This window comes from Ambystoma mexicanum, chromosome 7q, assembly GCF_040938575.1.
Source record: "Ambystoma mexicanum isolate Mex_15411 chromosome 7q, UKY_AmexF1_1, whole genome shotgun sequence".
In the NCBI taxonomy this organism is placed as follows: Eukaryota; Metazoa; Chordata; class Amphibia; order Caudata; family Ambystomatidae; genus Ambystoma; species Ambystoma mexicanum.
This window is the reverse complement of record NC_090941.1, coordinates 35,898,503-35,918,362: the sequence shown is the minus strand read 5'-3', so window position 1 is coordinate 35,918,362 and position 19,860 is coordinate 35,898,503. Positions and strand designations below refer to the sequence as shown.

Here is a 19,860-nt window from a genome sequence, read left to right as displayed (position 1 = left end):
TCTTTCTACGTGATTCATATGGATTTGCAACACTATCCCAGTTTTAGTGTCATCGCCCAGACATCAATATGGTGTGCGCAACCTGAATGCTTCATAATAAAGGGAACCCTCATTGACCACACCGACACCAGCCTATTTAAAACAAAACCCGCGTGATCAGGGTAGAGCAGTTTGACGAGGACAACATCCAGTCTGGACACAAGTACGCTTGTGAAAATGTTTGCATCAACATTTAATAGTGAAATGGGACTGTACGCCAAGCATTGTGCCAAATTCTTCCCTTCTTTTGGAATTACTGTAATGAGTGCCCTGAGAAACGAGGTGGGAGCCTCTCCCCCATCCCTTATAGCATTAAGAATGGTAGCCAGGACAGGGGCAAGAAGATCCGCATACAGCTTGTAAAAGGCTGAAGTAAAGTCACCTTTGTGGCACTTTGCCCGTTTTCATATGTAGGATGGCCTTATTAACCTCCCCCATTGCAATATCAGCCTCAAGGACTTCCCAGGCAGCCGGGTTCAAGGAAGGAAGCCTTAAATGTTCCAGGTATCTCTCAATCTCGACCTCAGGCACCCGGTGTCTGTGATTGTACAGGGTTTCATAGAATTCAGCAAAGTGCTTCAGAATTCCCTCAGGTGACCAATTACATTTGTATTCTTGTCAACAATTTGATCCACCTGTCTGTCCTTTTTTCACTGCCTGCGTTCTATTCACCAACATTGTGCCAAACCTGTCCCCCTTCTCATAATACCTCTGTTTGTTGAATATCATGCTCTTATAAACCTACCCCAATGATAGGGAGTGAAATTCCTCTTTTTTCTGATGCATTGACAGTAAAATCTCACAAGTATCCCTCTAAGCCTGTGGCAATAGAGCTCTAAGACCTTAAGTATCCCTCTTAAGCTTATAGTCCATTAGACCCCTCTCTCTCTTATATGCAGCAACTGCCAAAATAATAAGGCCAAGTGGACTTGGCAACCTCCCAAACATGTCTCAGATGGACACCCCCCGTATCATTCACTGCAAAGAAACACTGAATCTTGTTTTCCATGAAATCCCTAAACACCACATCCTTGAACGGGGAGTAATTACATCACCATCCATAATGGACCTTCTGCCCATCACCTAAGACCAAGGTCGCAAGCACCATGCATGGCATGTCCATGCTATAGTTTCCTCTTGGACGGTCATGACAGATCTGAGACACTCCCTGGAAAGCAAGAGCATATCAATCCAGTACAGAAGTCATGTGGGGTGAGTAGAAAGTGTGTCACCCAGCCCCAACATGCTTACCCCTCCAAATATCCACCCTCCAGTGATGCTCAATAAGGTCCAAGATGGCCACATTTTCCCCCACTTCATATATTTCTGACCAAGCTCCTCCTCACTTCCAATCCAGGGCTGGGTCATATTAAAATCCCCACCCAGCAAGGTAAGACCTTCAGACCACTGCTTCACCATCTCAATCCGTGACTCGAGAAAAGGCAGCTGACCACTGTTGAGGGCGTAGAAAGTCACTGAAGTAACATGGTTCCCCTATTAATCCCTTAATAATTTGTAATCCGCCCTCCAGCCCCTGTCTAGTCTGAACCTCACAAAGTCCAAACGTTTTGGCATGGAGAATACCAACTCCCCCTTGTCCTCCCTTAGAGGCCCAGAAAGTTTGACCAACAGTCTTTACAATTATTCGAGATTCCTCCCTCACCTAAAACCTGTCAGTTTCACAAATAGAACCAAAATCCACTGTTTCCTGAGTTCCCTAAGTAACAGGGTATGCTTATGAGCGGAATTCCATCCCTTTACATTCAACGTTGCAACCCTAATATCAACAATGATCTAGAATACCCATGTTACCCTTCATACGCTCCGTGCAACCCTGTGATCTCAAATCATGCCACTGTACCCCCAGGCCTAGAGAAAAAGAACCTTCCCCTTCACCCCTGACCCATTCCCCAACCATCCATTGTTCCCGCATCCGACAAACCACAAAAAATAAGAACTGCAGGACAAATGGGACAAGTGGTCCCTGAACCGTTGAGATGCGGCCTAGAGCGGCCACTAGGAAATTCAAGACTCCACATCCTGTACGTCAACAATTAGAAAAGCAAATTCCATCACTACACCATATACAATCTATGTGGCACATATAGTTCATCACAAACTGGCCAGCCTGGAAAACGACACCAATGTCAAACAGCATCCATTAAGTCCATGTGGGTCACTTTCCTGTCTTAGGTGAAGGAAGGTTTGTTTTTCTGAATATTCTGGTGCTTGCAATTTTATTTAGCTCCGAGGGTTGGGCAAAGGCCTTCTTGATATTCTCCTGCATCTGTAATTGACCTTCTGCAGTAGGTTTCCGCTGGGGCTCCATTATTTCTTGCAAAAGCTGTTCCACCAGGTCTCATTCCTTTATAACAAACTGTTCCCACACACTTCAAAAGCCAGTGCAATGGGATATCTCCAGCAATACCTAATCCCCTCAGATTGCAAAAAGGATGTTAGCGGTGGGCACCTATGTCTTTGATCTACTGTATAGGCCAAGAGCTCCTCTACTGTCAAAGCGAGGCCCTCTCCCAATCAACTGATGACAATTCCCTCACCTTACGCAGAACCTTCTCTTTATCTCTAAAATAATGCCACTTAACAACCACCGATATGGGCCCCTTCACCAGCACCTCGAATGAATTCAAAGGTTCTCAGCTCTTCTGCAACCAACAGCTCTCTAAACATGGCCTCAACTTTCCTTTCCAGGTCCTTCGTCGTTTCTCTATCGGCCTGAGGCAGGACCCAAAGTATGATCCTGTTTCTCCTCTCTCTTTTCTCAATATCGTCAATCTTGATCCAAACGTCTTTCTCCTTCATCTACAGTTCTTTCATTCACATGACCAACTGGGTCCACAGAACTGTTGTAGAGAATTGGTTCCTCTCCAGGGCCTCGACCCTATCTTCCACCTTTTCCAGCCTTTCATTCTGTGGGTGAATGCTAGCCCTAAAGGCTCTTATATCCGAAAGAACACTAAGGACATCAGACTGTAGGGCTTCCAAGCTCCCTCCTTTCATGCGAATCTGCCATAGCGAATTATGTTACACCTGGAAAAAACTGATATTAGAGGCACATCCATTCCGAGATACAAAAAGCTACTCACCTGGCTGAGAAGAGCACCCTCCTGGGAGAAGTATAATTCCAATAACCAAGGTGGTCAATCAACACCCCTAACCAGCAGCTTTAGCCCCCAACTTGGGGTGGATCCCCAAAACATGTATCCACCGGCAGGCCCAGTTTACCACCCCCACTCAATGGCCAGCAGTCATTCCATCTCCTCACACCCTGCACAGGATGTTGGAGGGATGAGCAAGGGTGTACCGGTAGAAGCACCAACAAAAGAAAACACATGTCCCGAGCGGCTTCCTGAGCAACCAATATTGTGGGTGGGTTATATGCACAGAGCAGAATAGCTCAAATCTGGTCTCGTATTATCGCGCTCGCACCTGCACCTCATCATGCGTCGTTCCGACAGTGGTCTCCCACTATCCACACACAGACCAAAGGTGGCCACCAAGCTCAGCTGGATCCACTCCACACTCACCCGGCAGCACGTCTCGTGTCATTCACCTCTCTGAGTAGGCTTCGAGCAGAGCTCCGAGTGGAATCACAAACAGCCAGCAGTTTGCTTCTCGACCGCTGCTACGAAGTGGCAGACAGGCCGCAGGACTCTGGGTTTTCATCTAAGACCCATGGCAGGCCTCCTCTTCCTTTGGGGCATTGTCTCCAGCGGGTCTCGACTTTGCCCCTCTGCACTGCACCAGACTCCAGTAGTGGGCCCCCGGTATGCCCCAATCCACAGAAAGTCACTCACTACAGGCAGAAAGGTGATCATGTTGCATATGGGTGCGACAGAGCTCCTGTTACAGCACCAGTACAGGGAGCTTCTTGTTTATGTGGCCATCTTCCCACGCCCCCCAGTGGTCTACTAGGTTGCCATTTTAATTCATGAAACCATATTCTCTGATGTTTCCCTTATCATAAATGAAAACATTGTGATTAGCCTGCGAGTATTAATCACTATAATCCCCTCCAATTTGGGCTTCAACAGTTACTAAGAGCTTTGCACCTCTTATTAAAGTTTCTCACTTTGTATCGACCTGTACCCGAAGTCTTCAGTTTAATTGCCCAAATAAATATTTTTGTTTTTGATTTAGAATGGCTTACTTTTTTTCATTTTACCAGTGTAATGCATTTTCTTTTTTCCATCCTCCCTTCTCTGTGTTAGATTTGAGAAGGACCAATTTGTAGGACTTTGCTGTGAAGAAGCAGAGGCAAAACAGCAGAGCCTAACAGGCATCTCTCAATTGAAGTGACATTTTTCGCTTTAAAAAAACAAGCAAATGTATGTTGTTTGAGGACCAGAGTCTCGTCATATATCTTATTAAAAAAAAAACTTTAAAAGGCCCAAAAAGCCACACTGTGGGCCTCATTACACGGTAGGCGGTAAGGGTTTACCGGTACCGGCAAGGGAACCGGTACCGGGAAACCCTTACTGCCTTACTACGTGGTCCCTTTGCGGGACCCGACCTTAACGTTAAAGTTGGGACCCGCAAAGGGACCTTGTTGCTAATTACGGTACCGCAATTTGCGGTACCATAATTAGCTCCTTCCCCATTCCCATTGAGTCCTATGGGGCAAAAATGGGAATGGGGAAGGGCCATGGAGAAAGGGGGAATTACCGCCCCGCCAACCTTGGAATGGGGTGGTAATTCCCCTTTTCTCCATGGTGGTACCGGTATGGTACCGGCGGCAACCATGGTGCTAATAGCACCATGGTTTACCGCCTACCGTGTAATGAGGCCCTATGACTATTTCAACTGCCATTAGAACAAAAAGCAACTGCTGTGGCCAGACACCGATGTTGGCCACTGGACAGGGCCTACGCCCATACAAAGCAGACATTTTTCCGAGGACATGACCTTCAGCCATGTCTCTTAGAGACATCGAATGTGCTCACTGAGCTGTCCTCCGGCAATTCCCGGTAGGCACTTTACAAACAAGCCCCAGGCACAACTATACCACCTATTGCCTCCATTAGGCATGTCCCAGGCTTTTTCAAAGGTCCCAATGTGGTCCCTGGGAATAGACAGGGTCTTGGACTCAGAGCACCTTGTCTGGGATATGGCCTTTAACCATGCCCAAGCACATCGTAGCTGCTATATAACAGGTACATATACGAGGTTTCATTTGCTCTCTGGGGGTGGGGGGACCTGTAACCCTATCCATTGTGCACATTTCCCAGGGCATGACCCGCGACCACGCCACTGTCAAATCCAAGCCGCCTGTTGAGTTTACTGGAAAAACCCAGAAGACACTACCCAGAGCATGGCTATGGCACAGGGGCCTCTGAAACACCCAATTTAGACATTTGGCATGGCCTTCCTGCAGCCGTGCCTAGTGGGCACTTTGCCTGAGACAAGGGCCTCATTACGAGGTGGGCGGTAAGGGATTACCGGCACCGGTAAGGGCACTGGTGCCGGTAATCCCTTAACGCCCTACTACGAGTTCCCTTTGTGGGTCCTTCCTTAACGCCTGTTTTTTTCAGGCGTTAAGGACGGGACCCGCTAAGGGACTCTAGAGCTAATAACGGTACCGCAATTTGCAGTACCGTTATTAGCACCTTCCCCATTCCCATTGAGCCATATGGGGGCTCAAATGGAATGGGGAATGGCCCTGGTGAATGGGGAATTACCGGTCCCGCCAACCTTGGAATGGACCGGTAATTGCTCCATTCACCAGGACGGAATCGGAACGAGTTCGGAGGCAGCCATGGCGCTAATAGCGCCATGTCTACCTCCAACCTCGTAATGAGGCCCAATGCACTGGCCATACCCCAGGCATCGTGAAGCTACCAATACTGTGATTGGAGTACAGCTTCCTCCCTTGCCCCAGTCTCCTCTCAGAGCCTTAATGTGCCTACTTAGCATGGCCTGTAGCAGTTCCCAGTATGCACTTTGGCAGATACCTCTGGATCATTGAAGCCACCCATTCTGCCCACTGGGCAGTGCATTTGGCCATGCACAGTCGATAGCGGGCCTCAGGCATCTCCGAGCCAATTATGCAGCCAACTGTGCATGGGCATTTTAGCAGGGGCATTGCCATTGCCAGGTACTTCCAAGCTATCCTCACTGTACCTGCCCCCAGGTACAGCTTTGCCTCAAGAGCCACCATCAGCCCTAAATGGAAATGCTTGCAGCTGTGCCCCAGGTTCTGCCAAGCTGCCTAATATGGCAGTTGGACATGGCCTATACACCTGTGAGGCTACGTGGCACTGACCACTCCAAAGGGTAGCAGTGTGTCATACTATTATTTTCACTCTGGATGCCACAGATACACTGCGAAATATGCAAACCACAATGGTGGGCGATGGAGAAATGTTCAGTCAGTCACAACAAATCTCACTCTCTGTCATGAAACTAGCAAATCGTTTGGCCACTTACTAAACTCTGTGTAACCGGTGTTGTGTCCATGGACCAAAAGGTCCCAAAGAGAGCCAGTGGAGTAGGTATGCAAGTCCACAAGCACAAACAATCTCTTTGTTGATTGTAGTCATTTAGTGTCCACATTTTGGGTATTTAAAAAGCAACAGCTGGATGGATTTGCACTAAACCAGGCCAAACAGGCAAATGAGGCAAGAGAATAACTTCTCAGACCAATTTGATATAAAACCATACAGTTGTTTTGCTGTATGTGAGAGAAAAAATTCCCTTTTGGAGATACATGGGAAACAGAAGTCTTGCCTCCCTACCCCACACGTTTAACTATGCCACAGCTGGAGAGGACATCACAAAACTTCCCAGAGGAGTTTACTTTCAAATGTTTGTGTTTCTTGAAAGGTTTGTTGAAAGTTCAGTAACGCTGCAAAACCTATAAGCCTCAGAAAACGGGATTTTCTTTTAAGCATCCGAAAACGAGATTTTGTTTTGGGTTGTCTAACTTAACCATAAATGAGGCGTCACTATCTCTGACTCTGTGATATATACATATTTCCGAGAAAACAGTTCCTTAAAGGGTCATTGTGGTTGCAATATAAAACAGCTAAATCGTACAAATGTGCCATTTATTATTACTAAAGGAAAAATAACTGCACCACTTCTATCACAAAACAAACACAGCTCGTGCATCACCATGCACGGCTCATGACGGTGCTCTGTTGCATAATTTGCCTGGGAAATCGGGTGCTCATTTTTATTTTTACAGGTGTTTGGATATTTTTTGTACTATCCCTCACATTCATTTTGAAATTACCCCAACTAGTTTGTGGCACCCTCTGTTTGTGTTGCTGCGTTTCTTTGCTTGGATCCTATGGGAAGTGGTGTTACGTCTATGTTTTGTGTTGGTAAAGAGCACATCATAAGCAATGCATGGCGGTTCCAACATTATGGTGGATTTACAATGTTGGTGGCACAAAAGTTGTAACCTTAACTTCTAACCTACCCTAATTTCTGTTATGTTTGTAAGTGTGAAATGTTTCCCACCCTTTTCCACATTTTAGTATTGCTACATGACAACCAAATAGGACGTCACATTTTACTTACGTAGGTGTATTCCATTTTCTTATGTGTTTATGCATTTATTCAATAGTGTGTGCATACTTGAACTGTGTAGTTCATCTCTCCGGTCAGACCATGCTTCCGTAAATATGGGTGTTCTTCACATGTTGTGCATCTTCCTCCTGTTGTGCAGAAGCCTGATTTGTGAGATTTTTAAAATGGCAGATGTTAATTTATTTATAGGTGTATTTGTGTTTGTTTCTATATGTGTCTCTGTGTGGGGTTGTGGGCGTGGCCATGGTGTATATTTTCATCTGTCGCTTTCACATATTTGGATTGTACACTGTATGTTATATTTTGTTATGATGTAATGCTTTTATACTGTGCAAAGAAACTGCTGTAATAGCCGCAGGGACCTAGGCTTGCTGGAAAATGTAACAAGCAGCGGGTAAAGATAAGAAGATGGGAACGAGAGAAAAAAGGTCTCACAGACAATAAGGGAGGAGAAGTCTGTCTTCTGTAATTCAGAGGAAAACATCTCTTAAGGGGTTATAGGTTTGGTATGTAGGTTTACCATTGGTGTGGAGTGTGTACATAAGAGTGTATGTGTTTGTGTGTGTATGAGTGTGCATGGGGACCTGTTGTAGGTTTCTGTGACTGTATATGTGTGTGTGGTGCATGTTTATATGAATGTATTTGTGTGTGCCTGTGTGGGTTTGTGTGTGTGGGAGGCAGAGTGTACGTTTCAGTTTGTTGTTTGCATGTATTCTGATTTGTATTCATGTCAGGACATTTCCTTCTTGGGTTTGTCCAAAGAAATCTTGTTTGTGGTTATAGACATGAGGTGTGTTTCACACTAGTTTGCGCATGTGTCTATCTTTATGTGTGCAGTTGTGTATGTGAGGGGAATGGCTTGTATATTTTCTGCTTTCCTCTGCATATGTTTTTCTTGACTGAACAGTGTGTGTGTGCGCGGTGTATGTGTGCGTGCAAGCACGTGTTTGTGTCTATGTAAGAGTCATTGCTAGCTGTCCATGTTGGAGGGTTTGTGCATGTATTTTCTGTTTCTGTGTGCGTTTTTGTATTTTTTTGCTATATTCTAAATCGTTCAGGCAAAATATAGATACACTTTGAACATTTCAAAGGAGAATCACCCAAGATTTCCTGATCTGATTCTAAAGTTTTCTGTTGTGTGCACCTTTTCATATATTTGTGCTGAACGCAAATTTTATTTGTTAAACCCATTCTGCCAACATTAAAATGCAGTTGTTTTTAACATTGCTTTGGACCTCGGAAACATGTAATAAAACTTAGCAATGCATACTCTGATGTGCCATAACTAAATGCTAGAACGCTGGAAACATGTTGTGAAGTTAAATGGATCAGATGAAAGTTATAGGGGAAACCGAATATTCAGTTTCCTACGTACAATGACATGTCATATTTATTTTGGTGTACCGTGACAGGATCAGCAGAGTATAGGAGTCTCCATATTATGGTTGCTTTAGGAACCAACATGAATGACTTTTTGTGATTTTAATGTTTTGCACTGCAATAATAACATCTGTTGAACTACAGTATGTTCAGTGAATTTGAATGGGCTTTTATAAATGTACTAGTGGAACAGCCCGTGTACATGGGCCGAAGTGCGTGAAGAAAGAAATGTTCAGAGTGTTAATAGAGACATCGTGGAGGCGTGATATGTTGAAAATAATTGTCTTTACATATTTATTTTGTTGGAGAAATAGTTCTTAATGAAATGAAGTTCTGTTTATATGGCTTTTTTAAAAAGCTATATATTTTCTTAGTGTATGCAACTTGAAGTATGCTGTTAAAGCGGTATCCCTGTATCTGGCCTTTTCTGCAGCTAATTGTATGCTATCATTGTTGCAATACACATTTTGTTCACCTGGAAGTTCAACTTGAAGTCTTATTGTTGTATGTGTAAGTCAACAGCTCCCTCTAGTGGTGGTAACAGGCGAAGCGGGCGCATGGCAGCTTCGGACAAACATTCATGCAGCCTTTTATTATATAGTATGATGATGAGCTAAGTGTACCTACAAAATTCTTTCCTGAAATATTTGTGGTAATGAAGAGCGCAAGGGCCTGGCCTTCGCCGACCCAAATGGGCCAAGCATGATCCGTAAAACCCATGTGTGGTTCAGGGAAGTTGCCATTTGAGCATTTGTCTTGCTATGGGGAGCCCAGTTTAACCATAACTAAAGGGTTGCTAGCGCTGTCTCTGTAATGTGTTGATATTTATTTAGCGGTACAATATGTGTTTTGTAAATAGAAACTCATCTGCGAATTAGCTTTTTCCATTCAATGTTTGCTTAAGGCAAATATATGTCAACTCATCATGTAATAACTTGAGGTTTACAAAAGGAATGGGTTGTGTCTTTGTGTTAATGTCTTATATTTGGGAAGCAGTCATTTAGCATTAGAGAATTGTTATACTACTATTTTGATGTGTATGCTTGCTTGAATATAAACTTGACATTTTACATTTTGCTAGTCTTACAGTACACCTTTAATTGGAATTTCTCTGTCTGAATAAAGCTTGGTTTTCAATGATTTCTTTGAGTCATAGTATAGATTGCTGGACTGTAATACTATATTGTCTGTCAGTACAGTGATTCTGCTCTTGTACGTGTCGTGCCTCTGACCTAACTACATTGATATCTTGACGTTTCAGCTGTCACTGAGAAATCAGATACAAAGCCGCTGCTAAATCTTCTCAAGCAGTCAGCGCTACGCTGGCCTGTACTTGAATCCAACATCGGACCTGAAGGCACGTGGTCCGAAAGAAAGTTCAACCTGCTTCAGACAACAGCACTTCTGAGGGGTCTTTTTAGCACATCTGTCTTTATTCGACTCTATGTGGCTCCCGACGACAAAGGGTCCAACTCACACATTTTAAAGGTAATGCAATCATCGCTAAAAACCGACTGTTCAACACTGTGGTTAGTTGGCATATTTGTACACATGCTCATAATGCTCTGAACTCTTCCTACTCAAGGATCAGATTCGTGTAGACAGTGATCATAAATTGCATTGTTATGCCAGAGAGAACCCCAACACATGCTGGTGGTAAACGTCTTCAACAGAGTCATTGTCATCACTAGTCTATAATTGCCATGTGCTGATGAAGTTACATACTGCCATCATCAATGGGAAGGGGGCAAATTAAAACAAACAACAGAAAGCTTTTTTTTAAATGAATCATAAACAATAGGAATTCCTCTGGACAGCTTCCTTATTCAACTTCCCATCCCGTTGTTTTTTCCACTTTTATCGTCTGGTGGGATCACTAATGCGATAGTTTGATATATTGATTTATACTTGCTTTACCCTATGAATCCTCCCCTCTGCCAACCATTGTTTCTCTGTGACCATTTATTGAACTTTTTGTGTTTACCATTTTGAAATGAATGCTAATAATTCATTGTTTCACTGAAATAACCTCCACCAATTTATTCATCCCCTTTCCTTCCTTATTCAACTTCCCGTCCCATTGTTTTTTCCACTTTTATCGTCTGTTGGGATCACCAATGCGATTGTTTGATCTATGTATGATTTATGGATTTAATATTGCTGCTAATTTGTATGTCTACAATTAATTATTTCTTTTATAATTGTATTAACAAGTAGTGACTAAGGCCCTGATTTGAGAAAGGCTAGTGGATATAGCCGGAACATGTGTCATCATACAAGGGCAATAACAATTTAATTAAATAAAAAACCCTTTTTTTCTTTGCAAAACTGGATTTGGCGCTGTCTTCCATGAGGGCCTGATTCATGGAAGTGTTTTATAATGGCGCAATCCCATAGGAAAATCTTCCATGAATCAGGCCCTCAAAGTCCTTTGGATGATTTATATTAAATTTGGCCTACCGTGCCTCTGTTGAATTTAGCCCACTGTGCCCATGCTGAATTTAGCATACTGTGCCTTTGTTGAATTTAGCCCACTGTGCCCATGTTGAATTTAGCCTACTGTGCCTTTGTTGAATTTAGTGTGCCCATGTTGAATTTAGCCTACTGTGCCTATGCTGAATTTAGCCCACTGTGCCCATGCTGAATTTAGCTTACTGTGCCTTTGTTGAATTTAGCCCACTGCGCCCATGCTGAATCTAGCTTACTATGCCCATGCTGAACTTAGCCCACTGTGCCTTTGTTGAACTTATCGCACTGTGCCTATGTTGAATTTAGCCCACTGTGCCCATGTTGAATTTAGGCCACTGCAGACCACTGTGCCCATCCTGAACTTAGCCCACAGTGCCTATGTTGAATTTAGCCTATCGCAGACCACTGTGCACGTGCTGAATGTATCCCACTGTGTCTTTGTTGAATTTAGCCCACTGTGCCCTTGTTGAATTTAGCATCCTGTGCCTATGTTGAATTTAGCCCATTGCAGACCACTGTGCACATGCTGAACTTAGCCCACTGTGCCTATGTTGAATCTATCCCATTCCAGACTACTGTGCCCATGCCGAATTTAGCCCACTGTGCCTATTTGAATTTAGCCCATTGCAGACCACTGTGCCCAAGCTGAATCTAGCCCACTGTGCCTATATTGAATGTAGACTATCGCAGCCCTCCATACCTATTCTGAATTTAGCCTGACCTAACCTACGCCAAATAGGTATTAACTTGAGCTTATTTGATCCAGCCTATTGTAGCTTGTACTAACTGCCCTCAGTGACACTCGTACGCCCTCGCACTCCGAACTACAAACCTAGCTTAGTGCATTCATATGCCACTACTTAGAAGGTGCATCCTAACTTATAATAAGCCACTGTCCATGCAACATCACATCATGAGCATTATAGCCGGTAGTCTCTTAACCGACTTATGTCTACTGCTCATTATCCTTCAGACATTTCACAGTAGCCACATAACAAACAACAAGAGAGCTCTACATAATTCTACCATTTTTCTCTCAGTAACCCCCACCATCATGGATCGCCCTGATCTGAGTCCCTCAAGCTGGCCTTAAAGTAATCCATGTAGTCTGCCCCTTAGAAACTCGAGACTCCGAGCGAGACTCACGAGACTCCATGAGCCCCTAACTAGAACCCTATCCCCTGCCAACAAAAGATCCAATAACCAGAAAGTAAATATCACCCACCTTAATATCATGAGACCTCTAACTACTCCCACTAAAATAAAACCTACACAATCCACTGTAGCGGCCTCCCTGCTTAAAGGAGGATTAATAAATGCCAGTTCCCTTACCACACACACCACGGATATCTGCAACCTAATATTGGCCAATAATCTGGACTTTCTTGTTATCCCAGAGTCTTGGCTGCATGATGCAGCTGGACCCCTACATTCATAAGCAATCCTGGATGGGTACACCATACTGAGACAGGATAGAACTAATATGTGAGGGGGCGGCGTTGCCACCATCTCTAAGACTAGCCTAGGTATGAGAACCCCACCCACCCTAGTATCTGAATCATGTGAAGCGCTCACTATCAAACTTCCTCTACTTAATTCCCAGACATTGACTATCCACCTTATCTACAGATCACCTGGACCCTTAGGAACATTCGAGGAGGATTTCCACAGCCTACTCTCCAACAACCTTAAAATATCTTCACAGTTACTAGTCCTAGGGGACTTTAACTTGGGATACAATGACCCCTCAGATAAATACGCCACCACCATTGCCAATATTCTTTCTGAACTGGGCATAGCTCAAAAAATCTTCGAACCTACTCATACCAAAGGTAGAATGCTTGATTGGCTGGCAGATTACAATTCCACTGCCAACATCAAATCCATCTCCCCACAACCTTGGACAGACCATTTCCTCTTGTCCTTTGAACTCTCCACCTCCAGACCACTCTCTCCAGCTCCCACCAATGTCCCCGCCATGTCCAACAAGGAATAAAAAGAGTATTACTAAGGATAAAGTGATTCCCGCAATCCTTCCCACTCTTAACCAATTAGCAGATCACTTAGACCCGGAAACACTCGTCGACGAGTACAACAACATTATGTTAACTACACTTGATAACATTGCCCCCCTAAAACTCAGACCGAGTAAACCCAAATCCCATCTAAATAAATGGTTCACCCCTGAACTAAAGGACTTATGACAATTTAAGAGGAGTTGTGAAACCACATGGAGGCTAATCCCATCAGAAGACCACAAAAATAAACTAATGGAAATCTCCTCCCTCTACAAAAAGGAAATCCACATGGCCAAGCAAAATTCATATAAAAAGCATATATCTAATGCTAATTCAAATATGAGGGAACTGTTCACCATCCTCAAGGAATTAGAGTCACCCATCCCTATCCCGGACACCCATCCCTATCCCGGACACACATGTTAACTTGCTAACCCTAATCTCACACAGATGTCCTTTATACCCAGTTATAACAGGCTTCTGTACTATCTTGCTCTGCCTTCTCTTGTCTATCATTGCTTCCTTATGATGATTAGCCTAGATGCACTATTGTACTGACCTATTCTGTTACCACTGCCATGCATGTCATTGCGCTGTTACTACTCAGGTGCCCAACTGCTTGACTTGCTCTATCGTAGTAATGTTGTCTAAGTGGCCACTGATAATTGTACTATTGTCTAGATGCTTTACTTTCCCTGCTCAACAATGCTTAGGCTTTAGGGACTAGTTGACTGATAGGTATTCCTATTCTTATGCTGTTTAGTGAAGCCATTTTTTGTGATACCCAGTGTGACCTTGCCCAGGTACCTCCCCGAGTAATGTCATATCTTTGATACTTTAACTGGGAAAGCTGCTAACTTTAGTAATACTGATCTGCACCATGGCTGCTACTATACACATCGGCATCAGAAGCCAAGTATATTTCGTTCAGCTCCCGCTAGTACCTTTCTCAGACCCTAGTCTGCTGACATTGACAAATACAGTAACAAATAATGCCCCCAGTGCCTTAGAGACAGTAATTTATGCCTCTCTGCCTTGTGGCACGGCCAATAGAAACATTAGACTCCATGCCAGATTAACCAAACTATATGAACCTTTGAGAAGATCCCTACCGCCTACCAACCTGAAAACTAACTACAAGCCTAGTTTGAAACCTAGCCATTTTAAGCAATCTCCACCTTTGGCCATCTCTAAAACAAATGTCCCTCAGACTAACAATCACAAGTACAAGCTACGTGATGATAATAATACAGTTAAACCTATCCTAGTCAAAGAAGCTAGTGAGACCCTCCCACTCAAAGGAGCGCTTCTCAATGTAAGATCGCTCGTCGCCCATGCCACCAACATAGCTGACCTTATTACAGAAGGCAACCTGGATTTCCTTGCAATTACGGAAACATGGCTTCACAATGCAGCAGGAACTTCACTCATTTCTAAAACATGTCTCTCCTTAAGACTAGCCCCTACCCACCTGTCACAATCATGTGAAATTCTTTTTTTTTCTAAATTCCAGATAAATAACTCACAAACTCTCACTATCCACTTAATATAGACACCTCCTGGTCCTCTTGGCACCTTCGAGGAGGATTTTCACAACTTACTTATGAACAACCTTAAACTGTCCTCATAATTACTCCTATTAGGGGACTTTAACGTAGGTTTCAATGACCAAATGGACAAAAGCACCACTGACATAGTTAACATAATCAGTCCACTAGGATTGACTCAAAAAGTTAATAAACCCACCCACCTAAAAGTGAGAATACTGGATTGGATAGCGGACTATAACTGCACAGTTACCATCTCATCTATCCTGCCTCTTTCATGGACAGACCACTCACTGGTGTCCTTTCCCTATCCACCACAAGACCTACTCCACTAGCTCCCCCATTAGCGCCACCTTGCCCCACCAGAAATAAAGTAAAGCATTACAGTTGGGAAAGTAATCCCTGCTATCCTCCCCACTCTTAACGCTCTGAAAATCTCAATCCCAGTATCCTAGTTCATGAATATAATAATATTATGCTCACTACATTGGACAAAATTGTCCCTCTCAAATTAAGATCCAGCAAACCAATAGCCCACTTAAACAAATGGTTTACACCACAACTTAAAGCATTTCGCATTTTGAAAAGAAAAAGTGAAACTAATTGGACACTTTGCCCTTCTAATGAGAACAAAGCCAAATTAACCTCACTTTCCTTGCATTATAAGAAAGAAGTTTGCCAGGCCAAATGTAACTCCTATGATGAGCGCATTGCCAAATCTAATTCTAGTATAAAAGAACTCTTCTCTATACTAAAAGAACTAGAGTCTATAATAGCTATACCTGATATCTGTACCAAACACAAATCCTGGTGTGGAGACAATATGCGCTAGCCAAAAAAATTAACATGCTCCAAAACAAAATTCAGCAAAAAAAGAAGCACTGAATCTACAGTACTCGCCTAAAAACCCTCTGCCCAGTGTATCACCAACGTCACACAACAATATATTCCACTTTTCCAAAATGTCTACTTTGGACGTTGAAAAAATAATCTTGTCACTGAAGCATTCTAATTGCAAAGGTGACATTTGCCCAGCACAACTAATAAAAGATGCTGCTAGAGAATTATCTCCATTCATTACTAAACTGATTAACGCTTCCTTTACTTCAGGCACTATCCCTTCCAATCTTAAACAATCTTGAGTGCTCCCTCTCCTCCAAAAACAGACATTAGATACTCTCATCCCCACAAATTACCGCCCCATTACCACGGTTCAATTTTTACTCAAAATATTGGACAAAGCCACCTACACTCAAATTCAAAAACCTTGAATTGCATAAACTTCTAGGCAATAGACAATCTGGCTTCCGCCCATTACACGGAACGGAAACAGCCTTAATCGACCTAAAATCCTAAATAGACAAGTTGAGAGTTGAGAGACAAAGGGAGAACAGTACTTCTGCTCCTACTTGATCTCTCAGCCTCATTTGATCTGGTTGACCATAAGGTCCTCTGTAGACACCTTGACTTTGCCGCCCATTTCTCCCCGGAGGCTATCAGATGGATTGAATCCTTCCTGAGTGAGAGAACTATGAGAGTCTTCTCCCCCTCGGCAGCCGCTGACCCGACCCCTATTTTGTGCAGTGTTCCTCAGGGCTCTTGTGTCTCGCCAACTCTCTACAATATATTCACCAAACCCCTGTTCGATGATCTGGACCATCTGGGTGTCACCTACACAAACTATGCAGACGGCACCCAGATTCTCCTCCCGCTTTCTGGGGATCATAGTAAGGACACGGAGTTGGTGATAAGGTATATCTTATCATCCAAGCATGGATGGCCACTCATTGCCTATGCTTGAACAACGATAAAACCGAGTTGTTAATTTTGGGATGACAAGCCAACATCAGAAAACTAGGAAAGGAGTTTTCCTCATTTAAAATCGATGGGAATACCATTAAAGTCTCCAAGGAGGTAAAAACCTTTGGTTTCTAATTTGATTCCACACTGTCTTTTGACAAACAGATAAAATCCCTAACTTCATCCACGGATTACACCTGCAAGTTGCTAAGAGCAGGCAAACCATTCCTCTCCGATGATAGCTGCTTGATCCTGGCCAGAGCCGTAGTGCTCTCTAGAATTGACTATTGTAATGCCCTATATAGCAGTGCCAATAAAACTACTATCCGGAAGCTCCAGATATTACAAAATAACGCCTTAAGAGCAGCCCTACGCAGAAATAAAATAACTCATATTTCCTCCCTTAGAGGCCAACATAAATGGCTATCTATGGGCAATAAAATACTGCTAAAGACATTGTCCCTGACTCATAAAGCTCTCAACAACGCTGCCCCCAGCTTCGTTACACATACATTTCAGAGGAGAATCTCTCCCAGACTAGCCAGAGCTGGTAATATTAATTGCCTGGCTATAACTAGATTTAGGCTTACCACCATTGGGGGTAATAGCTTCCCTGTAAAGGCGGCGAAATCATGGAACTCACTTCCACAAGACTTGCGAACTGACCAACCCCACCTACTCTTTAGGAAAAATTTCATAAAACACATCATCTTGTCTGACCTATAGCCTTCTACCGCTTCTGGCTGTGTGGAGTCACTTATTCCCTCTTACCCATCAGCCCCACTTATATTATGTTACCACATGAAACTCATGTGGAATCTATTCTATTTGTGAGTCCAAGTATTCTACGGAATGTAACATTCGCTAATTTGTATTTTTGAACATTGTATATTGTTGAAATATATATGTAAACTACTCTACCTGCGAGTCCAATTGCTCCACGGAGTGAAGTACTCTGTAATTTGTATATTTGTACATTATATATTACTGTAAGCATATAGCTGCCATATTCGTACATCAATTTGTGCTTTGTAACTATAGAAGCCTTTATTATATTTGTATATATCTGTATATTGTATAACTATGTAAGCCTTGCATTCTCATTCTGTCGTGCCCTATCACCTCCGGGTCTGGAGCGCATAATATGTGAATAAACAAACAAACAAACAAACAAACATGCTCCAAAGATAAAACATGGTGTGCAAATATAAAACAAGCACTATCAAATAAAGTGACTATGCTCCAAAAGAAAATAGCTAAGAAAAAAGCCTCTCTCAATCAACCATCCCAGACCAACAACCTGAGTACCGGCCCCCTTTCAAAGGAACAGGACTCAGCTGTGCGATTCATGTTCTCAAAACCCTCTATCCTCGAGGTAGAGAAAGTCATCCTCTCTCTCAAGCCATCTAATTGCCAAGGCGACCTCCGCCCGGCCAAGCTTATAAAAGACGCTGCCAGAGATCTCTCCCCATTTGCATCAAAACTTATCAACGCTTTATTCACAACGGGTACCATGCCTACCAACCTGAAACAATCTTGGGTACTACCACTGCTCAAAAAGCAAACCCTAGACCCACTTATTCAGCTGCACATCTTTCCAACGAGGGTATAACCTGGATTGAGTCTTTTCTCAGAGACAGGACTATGAGCGTGTTCTCCCCTTCGGCAGCAGCTGATCCGATCCCCATTCTATGTGGACTTTCCCAGGGGTCCTGCGTCTCTCCCACCTTATACAATATATTTACTAAGCCCCTTTGTGATGATCTGGACCTTCTTGCTATCACCTGCACTAATTATGCAGATGATACCCAGATTCTCCTCCCAATTTCCGAGGATTACCACAAGGATTTGGCCTTGGTAAATAGGCTGTATTTCATCATCCAAGCATGGATGGCAACCCACGGTCTATGCCTGAATGATGATAAAAAAAACTAATCATCCTGGGTACTCACCCAAATCTTAAAAAATTAGTCCAAGTTAGAGATTGATGGCAATATCATCAAGGGGTCCAAGGAGGTGAAGACACTTGCCTTGTATCTGGATTCCACCCTCTCCTTCGATAAACAGGTGAAATCCATGGCAACAGCCACAGCTTACACTTGTAAGCTCATTAGAGCAGGTAAACACTTTCTCTCAGATGACAACTGCATTATTTTAGCTAGAGCCCTGATTTTGTCTAGGCTCTACTATTGCAATGCCCTATACATCGGGGCCAACACATCATCCACAGAATTCAAATCTTACAAAACAATGCCTTAAGAATAGCTCTTGGCTAAAAGATTGCATATTTCTAAGATTAGGCGCCAAAACAACTGGCTGTCTACCCAAAACAAAATCCATTTAAAAGTTGCATCCCTTGTTCACAAAGCTTTGAATAATGCTGCACCTAGCTATCTCTTAGACTGATTCCTAAAAAGAAGCTCCACCCGACCGGCAAGAACCACCAATGTCAACAGCCTTATCATACCGCGATTCAGGCTGGCTAAGGCTGGGGGAGGTAGCTTCCAGGTCCAAGTGGCCCAATTATGGAACTCATTGCCACATCCTCTACGTGAGGAGCAGCCCTTTCTGAAATTCAGATCCTACTATATCAATCTACTGAAGTCTGCCAACGTCTAGTTGCTCACTAGCTCCTTCTAGATCCCTGATACCCCCTAGTGTATATATATATATATATATATATATATATATATATATATATATATATATATATATATATATATATATATATATATTATATATATATATTCACCATCCTTTTGCCCATTTGTACATCTTCCCTTAAGGCTAGTGACTACCTGTTTGTGCCTCGTGCCTGTGACAACCTGCTTGTGCCTGTATGTATTCTATCTTGCTTGTATTCTGTTTCTAATCTTCTATGGACTGTATATATTTTGTTTTTGCTTGGAATCTGTAACTGACCTTCTATGGCCTTTATATATCTTGTTTTTGCTTGTAATTTGTAACCATGTATCCCTAAGCCTTGCGTATTCTGTACTGCTGCGCCCGGTTACCTTCGGGTCTCGTGTGCATTATAAGTGTTTGATCTATGTATG

The 19,860-nt window shown here is 43.2% G+C and overlaps 1 protein-coding gene across 2 annotated transcripts in view; it reads left to right on the top strand.

Moving 5' to 3' along the window:
• Positions 1-19,860, top strand: part of PHEX (phosphate regulating endopeptidase X-linked) — a 1,520,886-nt gene that overhangs the window by 279,481 nt on the left and 1,221,545 nt on the right. For both annotated transcript variants that reach the window (XM_069639233.1, XM_069639232.1), the window contains exon 5: positions 10,232-10,458. In XM_069639233.1, coding sequence (XP_069495334.1) covers positions 10,232-10,458 — 227 coding nt within the window. The remainder of the gene's footprint in view (positions 1-10,231; positions 10,459-19,860) is intronic.